This window comes from Manacus vitellinus, unplaced genomic scaffold (genome assembly GCF_001715985.3).
Source record: "Manacus vitellinus isolate BGI_N305 unplaced genomic scaffold, ASM171598v3 scaffold_5_pilon, whole genome shotgun sequence".
NCBI classification, from domain to species: Eukaryota; Metazoa; Chordata; class Aves; order Passeriformes; family Pipridae; genus Manacus; species Manacus vitellinus.
In genome coordinates, this window is record NW_021940682.1 from 9,934,505 (window position 1) to 9,955,788 (window position 21,284).

Consider the following 21,284-nt stretch of genomic DNA (forward strand, 5'->3'; position numbering starts at 1 on the left):
GGCGTTTATTCATGAACTTCTAAATTTAAGTAATAAAACTTGTTTTGATCCAACTTGGATTACATCCTATTGGTGGTGCCTACTTTAGAAAATGAAGTTATTTGCTTTTTTTTTTTTTTTTTAAGAGGTAGGGTTGTCACAGTTTGTACATCCAGACCTGGTCTTGAGGCTGTATATATTTCAATCCGAGAAGTAGAAAAGAGTTAAACTGAAAAAGGCAATGGGAGTCTTTGAACTACCTTTGGAAGAAGCACTGTTTATATTACCTTCATTTCTTCCATCCTAGATCTAAAAACTGATAGAATAATTTTTTCTGATAGGTAGTCTAAAAACAGTACAGATGAAGAGTGATTCTCCTTTCTTCCTCCCTTGTGCTCAGCTATAAATTTCTGAATTTGCTTGGACTCAAGTAGCTTCTTACATCATTGTAGCATTCTTGCTTTAAAGGTTTGGGTTTGTGCTTTGCTGCTTTTTTAGATATAAATTTGAATTCATAATGCTGTTCACCTACAGTAGTCTACAGGTGCTAAAGTTAACTCTTTCAGGTTGTGCAGAATCAGTAGCAACATAAGTTGCTTCACAGTACAACGCCCTAAGTTGTCGCTGTGCACTAGAGGTAAATGTGTTTTCCAGATTGTGTCCAAGGTCTGCAACTTGCAGGGTAGACTGAGTACAGAAGTCAAGGTGTAAAAGGTACTCTTTAAGATCAAAACGTCCTATTCCCATGTAAATTGAACACTAGGTCTAGGTTTTGTGAGTGTTGTTTATACATATTATTGAGGTTTGATTGAAAAACTCCTTGGCTAAACTTTGTGGTACTGTAGAAATTGGATTGCAAAGTCTTGCAAGGAAAATACCTAATATGATCTTGATAAACAAGAGAAATAAACCATTCTTAGAAGTTGTTTATTCAATGAGGTCCTGAGTTTTAAACCCAAATTTGATTTTTCTCTGTTTATCTCAGAAGCACGCTATTACTGACACTGGATGAACAGGATAGCCTTTTGCACTCCTTTATTGATAACTAAAATTTTTATTATGGACTTATTAAATATCAGGAAAATGTTTTGTTGGTTGTTTGTTTTAGGACAGATTCTGCAGGGTCCTTTTGATGATTAAAAAACTTAATTTTCTATTTTAGGTGTGGAATATCAAACAGATGATTAAATTGACTCAAGAACATATAGAGGCACTGCTAGACAAATTTGGAGGAGAGCATAACCCACCATCGATATATTTAGAGGTAAGTTTATGTGGCTCAATTAATGGTATGTTATCTTAATCTGATATGAAGTATCTTATGTTAAAACTGAGAATACCTTTAGTAAAAGAGAATATTTTCCTTGTGTATTACAAACTTAACTCTTTTCTTGAAGATAGAGAGGAACTGTATGAGATTCCTGATACACATCAGTAGGGGAAGATCAATGATGTGGTCTAATAATTATATTGGTGCAACTAAAATATAGAGCATCCTTTTTGGGGTCAGGGAGGACAAGATTGTGTGTGTATAATAAAGTCATGCTCTGTTAAAAGCAAATATATACACATACACATGAAAACATTTCAGAAGAGTAACTTTGCCTTTAAAGCAGTTGACTTCACTTTTTTCCCTTTGAAAAATGATCATGTATAATCCAAAAATTTCTGTTACTAGAAGGGAACTTCTTAAATACGTAAAATTGTGTGTGGAGTAATATTTTTAAGCCATGTTTAATTTGTAAGCTAACTACAAATTAAATGTCTGTATTCTTTCATCATTCTAGATGCACAAGTTGTGTTGATGTAGGGCCATTAAGAGCTTAAAGAACTGTATGCAAAAGTTACCTCTGTTAGGAATTGAATGGACATCCCTTCCTTCAAACCTGCCCTTTTATTACTTCTCTCAAGTATTGGAATAACTGAAGGTCAACCAGATTTCTTTGGTAGTCTTTGTAATTGCTGCCTGAAGGTACTGGATAATTAAAAATAAAGATCTCATTATTTGAGGTACTTCTAGCTTTTATCTTAATATGTCAGAGCAGGGCACTAGCTTGATTGTACAAATGTTGACATTACGTCCTTAACAGTTAAGGTCAAGTGAGGCCCTCCCCAGTTGCTTTACTTACTGCTAATGTGAAATGGGAGTACTGAATCACTGCTAATCACTATTTTAACCACTCAGTGCTACATATAAGCATACCTCTGTTTTCACATGAACCAGTTTGTTCCATGTGTCTGGATTTACTATTGCCACGTGTATGTGGGATTCATAAGATCGTGTATCAAATTGCAGTAATAGTGAGCTTTAGTCTGTGGTAAGTCTGGACTACAGGTAGTGAAATTGTCGGTTCATTGCAGCCATTTGTCACTTGCTTGTGTCTAAATTAAAACTGAGATTCAACACTGGAAGCTACACTGGTTTTGTAGGTCACTGATAGGGGAGAGAGCATTTGCAGTCATAAATATGTACTGGGAGATGATTACAGCAGCATAAATGGTATGGTAAGTCTGAAAATAGTTGGTGACCATAAACCATGAAGCTTAAAGTAGATTTGCAAGTTCAATGGATCCATGTGCCACTGGTCTGAAACTGCAACTCTGGCTCGTCAGTGTGGTAGGGAAGCCCTGTGAGGCAGAGCAGGATGTTCCTCTGCTGCAGTGAGTTCTACTGGATCGTGGAGCAGGTCTTGTGACAAGTGGTGCTGGTACTGAGTAGGGAGCCATGGGGAGGAAGGTGAAAGTGGCTGACATTCTGCTTTTTCAGTTGAGTTATCCCAGGAGACAGTGAGTCCTGTGAAAAGAGCCCATCATAGTTGAAATGAAAAGCCTTGTTCTTACCAGCTCTTTGGTGTGAGGCCCCTCCACTTCCTCTGTTCAGGTGCCTGCAGTACTGGCAGTGACTGAGCCACTCCCAATCACTAAGGAAAGGATAATTTTCTGGTTTTGCTGGATTAGTTTACCATCCAGTTAGTAGATTGAACTTGATGATGATGAAGTCCAGTGAGCTGCAAAGCTGCGCTTGAGGTTAGGGAAGGGGAAGAACTTGCAGCTTTTAGCCAAGTGTGAGAGAGGAGTAGAACTTCTATTTGGATGGTCATTAGCATAGATTAGATCATCCTTAGATGGATTTATCAAAGTGAACAGGATTAAATGCTGCAGACCTGTAATTTGTTTAGTGTGTAGATTTCCTGTGGTAGAACTAGTGTGAAAGAAAGAAAGAAAGAAAGAAAAAGAAGTAGATTAGTGAGTGCCAGATACAGTCAGAAGCAAGATTACTCTATACCCTTGACTTTTCATTTCATCCCAGTAACAGTTGTCTAATGTGTCCTTTCTGTGCCTTTTCCACCTTTTTGGCTGCTTTTGCCTTGGTCAAGACAGGGGTTGCTTTCTACTATCAGCATTTCCTTTGCAGCAGTTTATCTGAATCTAACCTGTCACTGCTACAGCTATGTTTTGACTTAGTGTGTTCCTTCACCTGTCAGAAAAACTCTGGTTGCAGCATAGAGGGACAAAGCTGTATGTAAAAAACTCTGATTGTAGTGTGATTATGTGTGAAAGAATATGTTTATGTTTGCCCCTAGGAAATGCAGAACTAAGGAAATATGAAGAAAAAGAACAGGAGAGGCTGTAGAATACACATACAAAGTTTAAGTGGTTCAGTAGATAACTTGTCTATCTCACATCTGTTAGAAATAGCAAACTTCTCATGTACAGAGCTACTGTGAGATATCAGGCCTGTGACTTCCATGGAGGAGCCTCTTTCCCCTTAAGCTTTTATGTCTAGTCTGTGTCTAGGTCTTGGTGCTGTGGTCTGTGTACTCTCACCAAAGTCCTTAAACAGGAAGGTAACATTTAAAGACTAGGGGAGGTGCTTATGCTCTGCCCATCCTCATCTGGTCTCTGTATTTTTATTGTTTTGCCAGACTTGTTTCTGGCTGTAGTGTGTGCCCTGCTTTTACCCAGAACCTGTATGGGTAATTTTGCTGGTGTGTAACTTGAACTGCATCACCCTTCCCTTTGTTTCCTCAGATTCATAGAATGGTTTGGATTGGAAGGGACCTTTAAAGGTCATCCAGTTCAAATCCCCCTGCAATGAGCAGGAACATCTTCAACTAGATCAGGTTGCTCAGAGTCCCATCCATCTTGGCCTTGAATGTTTCCGAGGATGGGGCATCCACCACCTCTCTGGGCAACCTGTGCCAGTGTTTTACCACCCTCATTGTAAGAGTTTTCTTCCTTATGTCTAGTCTGAATCTACCCTCTTTTAGTTTAAAACCTGTTGCAACAGGCCCTGCTAAAAAGTCTGTTCCCCTCTTTTGTATAGAGTCCCTTTAAGTATCGAAAGGTCCTTTAATTAATAATTAGGTCTTGGTGGAGGGTTTTCTCCTCCAGGCTGAACAGCCCCAGCTCTCTCAGCCTTTCTTCATAGGAGAGGTGCTTCGACCCTCTGATCATCTTCATGGCCCTCCTCTGGACCTGCTCCCAAAGGCTGTGTCCCTGTGTTGGGCCCCCAGAGCTGGATGCAGCACTCCAGGTGGGATCTCACAAGAGCAGAGTAGAAGGGTAGAATCACCTCCCTGGACCTGCTTCTTTTCATGCAGCCCAGGTTGGCTTTCTGGGCCATGAGTGCACTTTGCCAGCTCACGTCCAACTTGTCATCCACCAGTACCTGTGCTGCAGGATTGCTCTCAATCTCTTCACCCTCCATCATCCTGTATTGATATTGATTTTAAAGTCCTTCTGCTGCTCTGATCTCTCTGCATCTCCCATAACGTGTGAGCAACTGTTAAGGACTTGTGTAAATTGTGACAGTTGATCATCTCTTGAATGCTATCAGCAAGCATATTGTCTTCTTTTGGCAAAAATTGGAATTAGCCAAAGCTAATTGCTAGGTACATACCTGCAGATGAACACTTTTGCTTTCATCCATGCTGTCTTTCACTGTTGCAAACTTCTAGTTTTATTGTAATGCTTTCTGCAAAACCATGGGTTTTTGTGTGCTTGTGACAAGTTTGACAGCTATCCATCCATCTTCTAGTGCATGGAGTTTCAGTACCAGAGGATTTGTTTGGTTCTTCTGTACTCCTGTCTGGCTTTTACATCCTTCATTTCTTACACATCTAAGTACTCATGTTTAGAGAACTTGCAGCACCCTGTACACTGGCTCCTGACCTTGTGTTGGAGCTGCCTCTCTAGGCCTGTCAAGTAAAGTTGTGGTTCAACCTGGCAACAAAATTGCTTTTCAATTAAAAGTGAAAGGAAGGGGCGGGGGGAACAGAAGCTCATGGGAAAGCTGAAGAATTCAACAAGAAAATAATTCTGAAAATTGAGCATTCAAAGGGTATAGTAAAATTATTTGTGCATGGAATATAACACATACACCTCATTTAAAAATAAAAAGGGATTTATGCCTTAGTTACAGTTGCTCAAGAAATAGAAGCTTTTGTTTCTGTGCTCATCTTAGAGTGAAAAGACAAAATTCTTTTTTCCCCCCAGATCTTTTTTTTTTTTAAATTCAGGAGAGGGTGTCAATGCATTTTACATCAAAAGAACTTTAAAACTGACAGCTGTTGTTGCAACCATCATTTCAGGTTTCATCAACTGACTATAAAAGAGGAATGGTTTTATTGAAATATTGAAAGTGATTGACATGTGCTATGTTGAGTTCAACATATATTTAATTATTCCTGCAAGCAGGAGTACTCAGATTCAGGGCTATCTCCCTGCCTTGATCCATCACTCCTCAGTGATGGTCTTAAAAAGGTGACTGTGGAGCAGGGGGAGAGAGCAGAGCCTGCAAACCTGGGCAGGTGACTTTGTGTGCAGCTGCCTAGGGGTGGAAAATGTAGTGTGAAGCTGGGGGGCAATGAGTCCCTTGTCTTGGTCCTCCCAGGGCAGGAAAATAGGGGCTGAGGAAAGATAACAAAGCTGAGAGACTTCTGAATGTGTCTGCAAAGTACATGGGTAGGAAACAAAATGAGCAGAAGAAAGAACATTCGTCATTAACCACACAATTTTCTTCTAATTGTTATAATTACTAATAGGTTTGGCAATCTTGTTGATGTTCTCTAATATGATTGTAAGAAAAACTTTTCTGTTTGTCCTGTCTGGAAGAAATAATAAATCTAGCAAACAAAGGCTGTATTAAAATCCAAAAATGGCTTGTAGCTAAATTTCTTTCTTGGATAATCCTAGTTCTTAACTGCATACCCTTGTAAAAAGTTCCCTCTCCAGCTGTCCTGTAGGCTTCCTTTAGGTACTGGAAGGTGCTGTAAGGTCTCCCTGGAGCCTTTTCCAGACTGAGGAACCCCAACTCTCTCAGCCTGTCTTCATAGGAGAGGTGCTCCAAATATTGGAAGTAACTTCTTGACTCAGTAGATATAGAAATATCATTAATAGCATTTTTATTTTCTTCTGGAAAAGAGGCTGCAGGAGTTTCTGAGTAGGTTTTACCACACTTTTGGAAGCACTCTGTATCTCAGCAGCTGAAAACATCAATGATTTTTGTCTTCCCACATAATTTCTTAGTGCGTTATATCAGTCCTTGAAGTGCTGTTTCTCAAAATACACAGTTTATGACTCACCATGGAAAAACCCTTTTCTTAAGGGTTTGTCTAAGCATTGTAAATATTGGAAATCTTTACTGCAAAGAAGGCTGCTATTGTGATATTGGGAAAACCTGGGATTCACTTAGGAAAAGTGATTAAAATACCCAGTTGCGTGTTCTTAATGTTGGTCAAAATTTGTATTTCTTTTGTTTCTACCAACAAAACACTGATGAAAAGGATAACCTGAGTTAGGGAAAGGAGAGTAAAGACTTGTACATTGGCAAAAAATGCTGTGTGCAGATTGAAATGGATTGTACAGATCCAGACTGACCAAAAGCAGCCAGCTCAAACTTAGAAGGAGGGATCATGCATAAATGACTTAATCAGATTTATTAACCTTTGTAGACTCTTAATGACTGTTCAGGGAGGCTGTACCTACTTAAAATTTCCAATTGCATTGTGTGCCCTTTTTGCCTCAGTCATGTGTACAGTATTACCTACGAACACTCACCTGTGAGAACTCAATCGAACAGTATTGACCCATTCACATGCAAATAGTTTTTTGTGTGGTGTGAGGTTGCATCCTGGACCTGTAGGTTACTCCAGGTAATGGTCCAAGAGTAAGCTGAGAGGTCTCTTGGTTGTTTTTTGTTTGTTTGTTTGTTTTGCGTGTTTTGTGTGTGTGGTTTGGTTTTGTTTTTAATTTGGACTCCACACAAAATAAAACCATATACAAATGCATAGAATGATAGTGGTGTCAAAATAAGCTCAGTCAGCTTTGTCTTGAAGGAATCATGCTCTTTCCTACTCATACTCTTGGAAGCAATTTAAAATGAGAATCATGGGTATGGTTGCCCCAACTTTTTGTTTGTTTTTTTTCCTAGCTTTCTCTTTTCCTGGGCATGTTTTGTTCAGAGTTGTTGCTGCTGCTGTTTTGGGGAGTTTGGCTGTTGAACATCAGTAGAGTATTTAATTCCTTATTCCTGCATATCTGAAGAATCCACTCAGGAGGTCAAATTAGTTAATTGAAGAAGATTTCCTCTTCACTGATCTGAAGTATGCTCATTGCAACAGCAGGCAGATACAGTCTGAAACAGATCTTAGTGGTGAATCTCAGGTTGTCTCAGACTGTGGTATTCCAGGAAAATGCTAACGCTGCATACAGGCACTGGGAAACCTGGTGGCCCTCTGGGGAAATTCAGATTGATTTTTACCAGGCTCCTAACAGATGCTGTTCAAATATGTTAGACCAAAACTGGAGTGTCTAAAGTTAGACTAAGTACAGATTTAGGAGTCTTACTAAATGAAGAAATCGTGACGTATGTTACTGTCTATCTTCAGCTCCCGTCTAAGTTAGTGGGATTTGCGTTTAATCAACAGCCTAAAAGGTCAGTCATCTTTTAAATAGAAACACAGTCTCAGTTTCAAAGACCAGGAACCTGTAGTTTAGGCTTGTAAGAGTCTTGCAGTGTGTATTATCTAAAATTGGTTGAGGAAGAGAGAGAGAAGGTAAAGCCAATTGGTCTGCTTGAGTTGAGACTGGCTTTCTAACCAGATGTGGTAGAGAGCAGAGAGAAGGAGAAATCATATTTTGCTACTTGGGTTTCTCCCAGATTAATTAAGGAAAAAAAGTTAACTTGTTGCTTTTCATATCCCTACATGATGTTATTAGAGTGTATAGTCTGCTCATGCCCCAAGAAAGCAAATTTCAAATATAATATAAATGAAATGCAAGAAAAAAACCCACATACTTTTGAGAAAATCCCTTGTCCTCATCTTATCAAGAGAACTTTGTTGGCACATCTGTATAACATCTTTCAAATTCTGTTGACTTCTGAGGTCAGTTTTTATTTTGTCAATAGGTTGCAACATTTGGGAAGTAACTTTTAGGCTGCTACTCCTGAATATATGCAACAGTTACAACTGCAAAATATACACAGCAGAATACAACAGCAGTTGTATTTTGGCATGTATACATATTGTATATAAACATGCCATCTTGAAAGGCTTTAGTTGGACTTGGCAGCTTATCAGGCCTTTATGCATTTTACTTAGATGAAGTCTCAGGAGTATTCTCGCCTGTATGAGACTATTATATGATGTGCATATATACTGATAGGCAATATTATTAAAATTAACTTTTTGTTCTATTTTTGATAGCCATTAAATTATGTGTAGATCAACAGGTTGTGCCAATTTGAATCTAATATTCAGCTTTTCAAGTGTTTCACTTAACTTTGTGAAATGCTGTACCTTTGGAATTCATGCTAAATTGGGAGCCAACTGAGCTGTCAGTGACCCACCCTCACGGTCCCAGCAGCAAACTGCACACTGGGCCCAGCGGGAAGAGGGACCCAACTCCTTGATACTTGTGGGGCTGCACTGGAGGGATGTTCAGCATGGAGAAGAGAAGGTTCAGGAGGAATCTGCAGGCTCTTTCAACCTAAGGAGAAGGCCACCCTCCTTCCAGACATTGCCAGCAAAAGGGGAAGAGGCAACGTCACAGCATCAAGTGAATTTCATCAGAGAAAATTCGGCATGAGAGTGATTTTTGAGCTCTGTAGCTGGTGGCCCAGAGGCTGTGAGCTCTCCCTCCTTTGAGACTTTCAAAACTTGCTTTGGCAAGGCCCTGAGCAACCTGATTAAACTTAAAAATTATTTCCGTGCTGAACAAGTGTTTGGACTAGATGACTTCCAGGGATACCTTCTAACATTTTTTCTTTTTTTTTTTTGCCTCTTGTGATTCTGTATCAAGTTGAAAGCAAGTTTTAAGTTTTATGTAGAACATTACTCACTTCTTAATGAGAATATGTAAACTGATGGGATTGCAGTCTAGATTTCATAAACCCTACTGAAATGCCTTTAAATCTTTGATTTAGTGATCTTTTTGAATGTTCATCTTAATCTCTTCCATGCTGTAGATGCTGCACAAACTTAATTTTAATTATTTTTTTAGTTTGTTTTTGAAAAACACTGTCAGAAATAAACCTCATAGTTGACCCAGAAGGCCTTGACTGACTTGAAGGTTTGTGTAGGTGTTGATGTCTGTCTGCAAAGGTGTCTGTGCTGCTGCAGGTCTCTTTTGTACACAGGCCAACGCTGCGACATCATCTTTCTTTTAGCTAGAAATACTTGCCATAGGTCAGCTTTGCTGTTGTAGTACTCTTTGAATTTAACTCCATGGAATAATTCTGTCTTGACTTGGTGCTGTTAGCTATGTGAGGTCTATTGATGTGGGCCACCAGATGAAACCAGTATTTCTCCAAAGTAATTAATTTTTGTGAAATGAGATTTTATTGGAGCTCTTCTGTTTCTGCTGCCTGTACTGTTACTCCTTCTGTATAGAAAGAGGTGGGGATTTTTTAAAGAGGAAAATATATTTAAAGTCTACCAATGCATTTCTAGTTCTGTTATGTTTTGCTATGGGATCTTCTGCTTTGACACCAAATAACAGTATGATACCTGAGAGCTTTTGTCCTCATAAGAAGTGGAGAGCTTTTTGCAGAAGTTACTGGTACAGAACTCAAAGCCAGCAGCAGCTCCCAGCTTTCCATACTCACTGTTTATTCTCTTAAGATAAATCATTTGACTTGGAGTTTGCATTACTGACAGATCAAGCTGCCAGGGTAAACATTGTAGGATTGAGTATTTTGAAAGATGTGTGTAATTTTGTGAAGGAACTAAAGCCACAAGTATCCGGAACCAGTGTAATGTTGCGTGTGTTCAAATAATATTTTGCAACGTTCATGAGAAAAGGAAGTAAGTATTTAGAAAACTATTGGTGAAATGGTAACAGTTTATGTTTCTTAATTTTTGTTTACTGAAAATTATTCTTGACACATGGAGCTTTTACTTGAATTTCCATGAAAAGCTGATCCTGGAAGTGGAAGAGACACACTTGTGTTACTGTACAGCCAAAAAATGCCATTATTTATAGTTGGGTAACCTTTCAGTTTACTTTTGACAGTAGAATTGATGCTAGAGTGAAAATGTTTTGGTTTTTAGTCTCAGAGTTTGGGGTCTATTTGTGAAATACCCAACATCTTCAGTTTTTAAAGGAAATACTAAGTAGTTTTCAGCTTCTGAATGTATGTCCATTTATTAAAGATGGAACCCATAAAATTTAGAATTTTAAACTGATCTTCACCACCCTTCATTAAAATGCTTTTCCTTTCTTAGTCCTCACTGTCAAATTATCATTTGCTTTGTTAACATTGTGGGGTCGATGATACATTTTGAGCAGAGGTTCATCCTGGGAGGATGCTCAACTTTCATAAAAAGCAAGGGACCAGCTGCTCTTTCACTCAACAAAACCAGTTTGGTTTAGGTGACCCTACACATAGAATCCAGAGAAATAAATTCCTAGTAAAATGTAGTACTTGTGCCTGTACTACTGAATGCTGGTTATTCTTTCTCTTGATTTGAATTTTTCTTCTCCACATGTAGACCTTGCAGACACTTGTTGGTCAGTTCAGATCTCCTGTAACTTTAATTAGCAATATGTTATGCACAGAAAATTTTAGGAGAGCAGATAAATAAAAACAGAACCAAAAGGTATCTTTCTTTTATGTAAATATACTTGAAAATATAGTTGAAAAATTTATGCAACTTTGTATAGATCTTGCTATAGAGAAAATTAGAAGATTCCCCACTACTTAAGTGTTAGGTTTGGCAGATATTTGTTTCTTCTTTACTGTAAAGATCTAAACATGTGCTTGGCTAACACTGCCCAATAGCCAGTATCTGTAGTGTGATAAGTATCACGTTACTTAACTGATTCAGGTTTTTGAAGGTACTCTGTACTAAATTATGTACTGAAGGAATTGTTCTGATACTTGGATACAGATCAAAATTTACACGTTACGGAGTTGTGGGAAACAAAATTTAAAGAAAAATATATACTGGTTATGTGTTTATATTATAGGTCTTGGCAATAATGTTTGACTTGACTACATATAATAAAGACTTAATGGGAAAATTTAATAATTCTGATTTTTTTTTTTGTTTGTTAAAAAAAGTTGGTCACTGTGTAATTAGGTTTTACATAAAATTGTGGAAAATCAAATTGATCTTACACAGGTGTTAAAAAAGTTCTTTCAAAGAATCACTTTTATGTGTTTATGAATGACTTAAACAGGACAAACTGTGGTATTTTCTAACTGAAGTTTTTTGTACTATGTGGTATGAAAGGACAGTGCTAGAGAGGGAGGATGGTGAACAGTGAGCTAGGTGAGTTATCAGATATAGATGGTAAAAAGCAGATTTGAGCTTTCTCTTAATTATTGCATTAGATGTATTTAGCTGTCATTCCAACAGAATGAAGAATTTATCTGGAGCACAGTAATTCAGCAACACAGCTGACAACATTTGTGAAAGATTTCTGTCTTTTTTTTTAAAGTGGTTATGAATTAGACTGTAGAGCAGGTGCTTTGAAGCTGTAACTTACAATTTCTTTTATCCATTGATCCATTTAATTTATTAAAACATTAGTTGTTGGTTCATAAGGTTTAAAATAATGTATCGAGAGCTGTTTCTTCCTTGTGTCCTCCTGAAACATTTAAACAGACTATTGTGTTCGTATTCCTGAGAAATCTGGTTTAGAAAGTGTTTTGTTTCATGTTTGTTGTGAATTTAGATTTCTGATTTTGTCTGAGGCTACTCCCTGGTTAAAACAGCTGCTCTTCCTCCCCAGGCCTACGAAGAGTACACCAGCAAGCTTGATGCTCTACAGCAGAGAGAACAGCAGTTACTGGAGTCCATGGGGAATGGAACTGATTTCTCTGTCTCCAGTTCAGCTTCAACAGACACAGTTGCATCATCTTCCTCCTCTAGCCTCTCTGTAGCACCTTCATCCCTTTCAGTTTATCAAAACCCTGCTGATATGTCACGGAATAACCCCAAGTCTCCACAGAAGCCTATTGTTAGAGTCTTCCTGCCCAACAAGCAAAGGACTGTGGTGAGTCACTTTCTATTCACATCCTTGGAAGCTCAGTAGTTCCTGTATCTCTCTCCCTCTCTATGCAAAAGTTAAGAGCTGAAAAAATACCTGTGTGGAGGTCAGAGAGGTGGCACAATCGGTGTGCTCTGCAGTGCTCCGTTGTTTTGATCTGTTGAGTGTTTTCTACAGGATTAACACAAAAAAGTCCATTATAGCTGTAACGCAGAACAGAAACTTTCCGGAGTTTTATAGCAATGAAGATAACTCCAGAAATATTTTTCTCAAGTCAGCTTTCTTGGATAAATAGTAATCTACCATTTTACGATGGTTTGGAAGGGGCAGGAAACTCTGTTTCCTATATTATACAAAATTATTGATTAGTTTAACAGGCCAAGACTTGAGAAGTGTTTTCTGTGTTGTCAAAGTTACTGCAAGCCGTGAATGCTTTAGAGCAAGAACCAGCCTCCTGCAGCTGAGGAGGCCTGTGCAGAATCACTTGGGTTTGTTTTGTTTTTCTATTCCTCCCCACTCACTGTGGTGTTTCATGTGAGGACCCTGGTGGGATCAGCCCCATCCCAGTGTAGAGAACTGGCATGGGGAGGGACATAGTTGCTATTGGGAGGTTCAAGAAGGGTTGCCTGCAAACTGCTCAAAACCTGATGTTTATCAGCTTTGACAGTGTTACAGTGATTCCTAAAGTCTTGGAAGAGCAGTTGATTTTTTGCTGGCTATTTAATTGTCTGCTGTAAGAGGGACTTTTTTATCAGTTAAGAGCTGCCAACTAAAGAGCCTTGATATGTGTTTTAGAATAATACACTACAAAGTGTGACATGTGAAATTACTGACAAACCATAGTCTAGGCTCTGTTTTGCAAGGCAGGACATACTCTGAACTTAGCAGGGGAGCTGTGTTTCCAGAGAAAGTGGGAAATGAATGGACAACCAGTGTCCATGTCAAAACAGTGCTTTCTGTAGCAGTCAGACAGGTATCAACTGTCTCTGGGCTGTGATTTCCATCCTTTCCCTACCCCACTGAACAAAAGACTCACAGTGAGGGCCGTTGTTTTCACGTGAGTTTTTTTTAATGTTGCTTAATTGTTAAAGATATCACTCAAGATTGAAAGTACTATTTGGTTTTGGACCTAGAGAATGGGAGTTTAATGTAAACTGTGACCACTGGGCAGATGTACAGTGTTAAGCCAGGTGATTTTGTTGTCTGCCTGTAAGTCTAGGCACATAGTACTACCCACATAGTGAAATCTGAAGAGAAGGTACTGGATTTTGGTTTCTTCATATGTCCCACCCTGTCTGGATGTTGGAGCTGCAGCCCTTGACATGGGGCTCACAAGTTGGTTTTGCTTCTCTCCTACATTGGGTCACAATATATCACATCCTGCATTGTTCTGTGCATTACCTTTTCTTTCTCTCCTATGTATTTTCTTGTCCTCCTCTCTAAGCCACATAGTATAATTCTACTCATATTCTTTTCCCACCATCTGCAGTATTCTCATTCTACTTTATCTGTCCTCATTTCTGCCTCCTTTTCAGTCCTGGGTTTTTTTCCTGCACTGAATCTAGATGTTCTTTCCCAGTTATGGGAAGCAAATGTCATTTAACAGGGAGAGGCTCTTGCTTCTGTCCCCACCTTTGTACTGGAGGCTAAACTCTATTTCCCTTACAAGTCTAACCCTGTAGCTTGTTTCCAGCTTGATAACTGTGGAGCATAAGAGTAAAGCTTCAGGAAAATTTGCAGGCTTGGGCTGTGATTTGAAAAAAACAAAAAGTGGTACCAACAGAAAAGGAGGAGAGAGGCTACTGGTGTAGTCAAGGTTCCTTTCATCTCAAATGTGATATGTCTGTAGGTACATGTGCATAAAGGAACAGACAGATGCCTGCAGATGTGGGGAGGCATGATCTTACTTGTGGGATCACTGGCTGGAAACTCAAGTTGACAGGATTCAGCTTCGTATGCTGTATAGCAAGGTCCAGGTCAACTCCAGTTCTGCTGGGACTTGGTTTTGGTTGAAATTGTTATTCTAAATAAGCAGTTGGACATATATCACAGAATCACAGAATATGCTGTTGGGATGGACCCACAAGGATCATCCAGTCCAGCCCTTAGCCCTGCACAGGGTCATCCCCAAGAGTCACACCATGTACCAGGAGTATCATCCAAACACTTCTTGAACTCTGTCAGGCTTGGTGTTGTGACCACTTCCCTGGGGAGCCTGTTCCTGTGCCCAACCACCCTCGGGGGAAAGAACCTTTTCCTAATATCCAACTAAACCTCCCCTAATACAACTTCAGGCCATTCCCTTGGGTCCTGTCACTGGTCACCACAGAGAAGAGATCAGTGCCTACCCCTCCTCTTTCCCTCACGAGGAAGGTGTAGACTGCAATGAGGTAAGGTCTGGTCAGCAGATACTGCACATTAATGGTTTGGCTTTGGTTCAAGGAGAGAGCTGACTTCTTTTTACTTCAGTTTTAAACACTGCTTGGATCTAGTTGTGTTATTAAGTTGAACTTTTTTTTTTTTAGCACACTAGTAAATTATCTCTGTTTTAGAGCTGGGAAATGGTGCTTATAGGAACTCTGAGTGTTGGGGTTGTTGGCCTTGGAGCTGAATTTCATTCCTCTGAAATTTGAAACAGCGCTCATGTTATTGAGAAAGTCAAGAATTTCTTGTACGGTGACTCTTAATGTAATTACTTTGTTTTCAATATTTATTGATCCTATGTGTAGTCTGTTGAAAATTAAGGAAATGCAAACACAGTTCAGAAGGAGTTGCAGCAGCTCACTGTATCCTTGGGTGCATCAGGCTCAGCATCACTAGCTGGTCGAGAGAGGTGATTCTCCCCCTCTACTCAGTGCAGCCTCACCTCGAGTGCTATGTGCATTTTTGGGTGGCACAGTATAAGATTCTGTGATTTACAGTGCAGTTTTAATGGCCAGCAGTCAGATGATGGGTTACCAGCCTAAAAAAACACCCAGCATTTTTCAGTGAACGCTGAGATTACGTGCTGTATCAGAGTTCCTTCATTCTCTCAATGGATAGAGGAGTGTTGCACATGTCTTAGTCTTCCTTCCTAACCTCTGGCTTCAAAAGCAGACCTGTTTGGTCTCACTTGTGCCCATTGACTGAGCCATTTGCTATGATGGTAGTTTAGGGTGTTCAGATACCCAAAGTAGCTTGTGAGAGGTTGAAGCAGGAAGGAGATTCTTTGTGAAAATATATGGTACCTGCCATCAGAGCCTTTTCCAAGTCCCCATTCCATGTGGCTGTGAAATAAGGATAACGGGTTTGACAATCAACACTGTACCCAGGAAAGGAGATACTGTTGAAGTTGCAGAGTTGCAGCAATCTTCTCCCCACCCCGACTTAAGCTGCTTTCAATTAATATCCACTTCTGAAAGAAAACCTTGTTAATATCCCAATAATATTTTCAGTTTTTACTTCCAATCACAACTTCACTTCAGCAGGAGAGAAATGTTGTCAGATCCTAAGGACTCTATGTTTATTTTTGTCTGGAAATGCCATGACAGTTCTTAAACTGACTTAAAGTCACTGGAATTGAGTTGGTAATGGAGAGCCAACCTCATTATTTATCTTTGATCATACTCTGAAGCAGTCCAAAGTACTACGACAGCCTTCTGCTATTTGTTTAGAGCTGTTAAAAATGCAGGAAATGGGGGGGAGTTGCTTACATATCTTACATTTTTGACTAGCAACTGCCTTGTTACTTGAGAGTTGTCTACATGTTTTGTTTATTATTAGTATTGTTTGCGTGTAGGATCAAGCAAATACATCTGTTGGAGTCGACTCCAATTAGAAACACAGTTTGGGGAAGCTGATGGAGTAAAGAGAAATGAGACCATGTTGTTCAGTGGAAGTGATTTTGGTGAAGAGGCAGTGTATCTGATGTTTCTGATGGGAAGTTTCTTCACGTGTGTCATAAGGCAGAGCACTGGACAAACCTCTTCCTAATGTAGGAAAGCCTGGCCAGTATGTACTAGAGCCTACAGATGATGATCAATTAGCAGTTTGAAGTCAGCATTTTGATTCAGCTGGCTACAGGGCAGAGTTCAAATGTAACTTTTTTGAAAGCAAAACCGGATAACTGTCCTGGTTAGCTGGAGAGGATTCAAGGAATGAGTAGTGTCAGATTTTTTTGTTTTTCCTTGTAGATGGCCTGGAAAGGAATAAAGAGAAGTTTTTCTCTGAACAACCTCTTAGAAGAAGCAACAGATTGTTTGCTCTTCTCTGGGGTGGGGAGGTTTTTCCCCCTCTAATGCAGAGAGATGTATATGTGTACTTCATCCTTTCTCAGTGGCTTGGGTCAGCTGACAAGTTACATGTCCTTTGGAGAAGCATTCCACACAGATGTGACCAGGAAAAGTCAGTGCAGCTGGGTTTGTTCTGTTCTGTTCTAGGCCAGAGAGAAGGGTGTTGAAATAATGAAAGATGATAAAAGTCTACCTAAGATGAAAAGTTGTTTTGCAGAACAAGTTGATGAAGCTTATCCAAATTGTGGCAGAATTTAGGGAGATATTAGTTCAAAACTTCTTTGGGCTAGGAATATAAGTGGCTGTGGTGTGGAAAGAAACAAATCTACTAATTGAGAAAGCTTTTGGGTGTGGAAGGAAAGTAAGAACTCTGATCTCCAGCTGGCTGCTGGAAGTCTGAGAGGTTATTAGATACTGAGATTTGGTGGAAGGGAGGTAGTCTTGAATGGAAGTAGATGACAGTGTGGTGTCATAAAAGCATGTTACATTATTTGCTGATGAGACTTTTGAGAGACTGCATGGAGAATGTAGGAGACAGAATGCAGTGAAAAAATTTTTAAAATGAAATGAAGGAGTTCCAGGCAGTGAGCATAAAAAGCTTTCTATGAGTATGAAGATTACAGGAATATGGTATTTGCATCTAGGACGGGATTTAAGCATTTTATGGGATTGCTTCTAGTTGTGTGATTTTTTTATTATTATTTTTTTTCTTTCTCTTTTTCTTTGAGGTTTTGAGGGGAGTGTTTTTTGAGGACTTGGATAAAGTATCTTTGTATGTCTTTGGGATTGCCAATTCTAAACTGATAGGTTTGAGATAAGGAAAAATCCCCACTCCCAATTGTAAAAACGGTTTCAATTTTTGCTCTCTTATATGAAAGTTGACAAAACAGTTAGTATTATTTAGGGATTTCTCCTGTTAGATTGCTTGATCACTGCAAACATTAAAGCATTAGTAAGAATTTTTAGACAGTTTTCCTGTGGCTTATCAGTTCTGACTGGTCCCTTGCAGGAAAGTGTTTTGAAACCTGGAATGGAATAAACATTTTGTGGACATACCTGGAGTATCTCTTTGTCACAGCGAAAGAGCACAAGAACAGGGCAGGCATGTATGATGTTGTCTCTGTGTTGTCTTCCAAATTTGAGCTCTTTGTCACTCAGGAATTTCATGAGTTTAAGTGTTTTCTATTTGGAAAGCCTCTGTTCAGTCTCCATTAAACGTATGCTATGGCTACTAGGAATTTGTTTCTTGTAGTAAGGCATTCCATGGGCATGGTTGTATGTGGTGTGAGTAATCATTTTCTGTTTTGGCCTTTAAATCTGCCACATGCTACTTTATACTGAAGGAAATAAAAGCTTCTAAAAAAACCCACTTAATATAAGGTATAGAAACAAGTAGCTAAAACTGGTCATAACTGCACAGAGGAACAATATTAGCAGATTTCTTATGTTGTAGTGAGGTCTGGTAGGAAAGAAGAGAATATGGTAGGGGGGCTTCTAACTCAAGTACTCAGTGAAAAGATCATATAAGTTGCTTATATTAGCAACCCTGAATGATTGTCATTACCCAAGAAATCCCTTCTGGCCAAGTACTTACATTTGGGGAAAAAACAGTCTGAAAGCAAATGAGCAGTCCTGAATAATAGTATGAGTTCTGGAGTGTGGGAAGTTATAGAAGAACAGTGTTTAGATGTAAGAAGTAATGGGCAGTTGAAAGGCATCAGGTGGGGATGGTTCTTGCTTTTCATTTCTGTGTAGTCTGTTGGTGTCTGCTGCACATTACCAGCTGCCAGAGGAGATGTTTGCTTCGTGCCTTCTGGTGGAGTGGCTGTGAGGGTGGGAAGGAGTCTCCACTGCTCTGCCTGGTGAGTTTATAAGGGATCCTCTCACAGCCCCACTGCCTGTTCTCTGTCAGTGTGAGCAAGGAGTGGATTCTGTCATTTTGAATTCTTCTGTCCACAGTGGTCTGAGTAGTGACAGTGAATCAAGGGGGAACAGCAACAAAGGAAAAAGAATAGCAGATGCTGTTGGTGCTTTGGGAAAGCCTGGTGGCTTCCAAATACTTCAGCTTCCTGCAGATTCTTGAGGTCTAAAAACTTCCTATGGCAGCTTCTAAACCAAAAGTAATACTTTGGGTAAAAAAGAAGTTTCTCTTTTTTCTGTGTTCAACTATAGAAGATTGTGTGGGTTTTGGTTGTTCTTTGTTTTGCCTTTTTTTTGAAGTTTAAGAGTAATTAGAGGCGATTCATGTAAAAACTCTGCATAAATTTGGGCCAGTAAAGCTTTTCCACTTTGGTATGTGTTGGAATGCTTCACATGTGTTTCATAGTTACATATGTATTGCAAAGTTAATGAAAGTTCTCAAGATGCAAATATGAGACTTAGGTTTTTAAAAGGGAGAATTTGTACTCTGAAGAGTTAGAGAAACTAAACAGGATTGTGAATGCTGTGTATGGGGTCAGTTCTTATTTCAAGTCTCACTCTTGTCACACCTTGGTTTATTACTACATCTACCTTTTAATTAGGCAAGCAATCATGTGATCTTTGCAGTCATGAAGACTGGAAGAATCAGCTATTTTTATCCTATGTAAATTCTTAGCATAAATTAATTCATCATGCACGCACAACTGAGATCCTTCAAATGTTCTGCTTTTAAATCTGGTACTCAGTGCATTTCTTTTGACTTAAGATTTGCATCTTGCTTTCTGCAGTTTATGCCTGTGAGTTTGTGCCTCAAACTTGCTGAGTAGTAAGCACTGGATTCAAGTAAGCACAGCATTCAAGCTGTCCTACCAGTTTCACCTGTCAAGTATAAGGAAAATTCAGAGAAGGGATGTTCAGGCAGCTGAATGAACTAGTTTCTTGCATTTAATTACAATGTGGTTTGACATGATTTGGTTTTTCTAATCAAAAAATACAAAACCTCCCGTGTTATATCAAACATGCAGCAGAAATTGAGTTTATTTTTAGCCTATGCCAATGGGTGGTTGCTGAATGTATCTGAATGCTTTGGAATTTTATGCATCATATTTGGTGCTGGTAGCATAAAGTAAATGGTAGTTTACTTTCAAGTAAATTTTACTTTCAAGTAAACTTCATTTGATACTTTTTTTAAATACTTGAATCATCTGGGAGAGCTATTGGCCTGCCTATGGAATTGCTGACAGGCAAAATCAAATTATAGTCTTAGTTACCAGTTTTCATTGTGAAGAAATTTAACTTAATGGAAGACTCTCTGTTAGCCTGTCAATAAGCAAGAAAATCTTACTGCATCACAGAAGTTGTACAATGAAATGGACTCTGCAGCTGTGCTGAGCAGGTCCTTCATGTCTAGGGAAGCCTGGAGAGTGTGTCTTTGGGAGGTGTTCAGTGAAGCAAGGTGGGCAGCAGTGCTGCAGCAAACTGTGCTGGGGGCTGGCTTGGGTGGACTTCACTTTCTTCACCACAGCTCTCGTGGTGGTTTTAGAGCAGGCACTGAGACAGTCCTGACAGCACAGCAGTGTTTTGGCTGTTGCTGAGCAGGGTGTGCACAGGGGCAAGGCTTTCCCAGTTTCCCACTGCCCCCCAACCAGTAGGCTGAGGAGGGGACACAGTGGGGAGAGCTGAGCCCAACTGACCAAAGGGATCGTTCCATGCCAGGTAATGTCATCCTCTGCAATAAAATGGAGGGGAGTTTTTCTATAGTTGCTGTTGCTCAGGGACTGACTGGGCACCAGTTTGCCAGTGGTGTTTGATTGCTTCTGTATCACTAGAAAAATTTGTTCCTTCATTTATTAAATTGTCTTTTAACTCAGGAGTTTTTTTTACTTTTGTCTTTCCAGTTCTCTTCCCTCGTCTCACTGCAGGGGGGAGTGAGCAAGCAGCTGGGTGGTGCTTAGCTGCCTGCCAGGGATAACTCACCCCAGGCTAAACTCAATATTGGATAAATTCAAAGGCATATGTGTTTAAAAGAGAATAATTTAATCTACTTCAGTTTTATTGACACACTGTCTTAGATTGCAAAGTCAAACAATATTGAAAACTTGCCATTATAAAATTGATGCCTTGTCATCTGGAGTGCCTTGTGCAACATTGATCACTGTTTTTTAAGAGTATTCCTCAAGTGAGGAGTACTTAGTGACTCCTTAAGAGATGGAAAGTCTGGCTGTAGAAAGTAATGAGTGATAGAAGAAAATATTGTTTGGAGCATGCTTCCTTGACGTCATAACGTGCTGGGCAGGTGCTCAGTGAAATGGAATGCAAGTCACCAATCTGAAAATAATTGTAGTAAATGTTTTAATTCCATGTCTAGTAAGTCATACTTAAATTCATGGCTTCATGTGTTGTTTAAGCAAACTAGCCAACCAAGGCTTTAATATTTGTAGAGAATGTATATATTACCCGGACATGAAACTATCTCTTTGTTTTTAGGATCTGTTGCATCAGTTTAGAGAAGAATGTGAATTTTAGCCCTTCTGCAGTAGTTTCTTGTCCCCACCCTGCCTTTAAAGCATTTGGAGTGTGATCATCTGAGACAGGAATCTATGCCAAGTGTAC

General features: G+C 39.4%; 1 protein-coding gene across 1 annotated transcript in view; it reads left to right on the forward strand.

Annotated features, from left to right (window-relative positions):
• Positions 1–1,145: 1,145 nt before the first annotated feature.
• Positions 1,146–21,284, forward strand: part of BRAF (B-Raf proto-oncogene, serine/threonine kinase) — a 61,883-nt gene continuing 41,744 nt past the window's right edge. The window contains exons 1-2 of the mRNA XM_018080558.2: positions 1,146–1,243; positions 12,223–12,486. Coding sequence (XP_017936047.1) covers positions 1,160–1,243; positions 12,223–12,486 — 348 coding nt within the window. The 5' untranslated portion in view covers positions 1,146–1,159. The remainder of the gene's footprint in view (positions 1,244–12,222; positions 12,487–21,284) is intronic.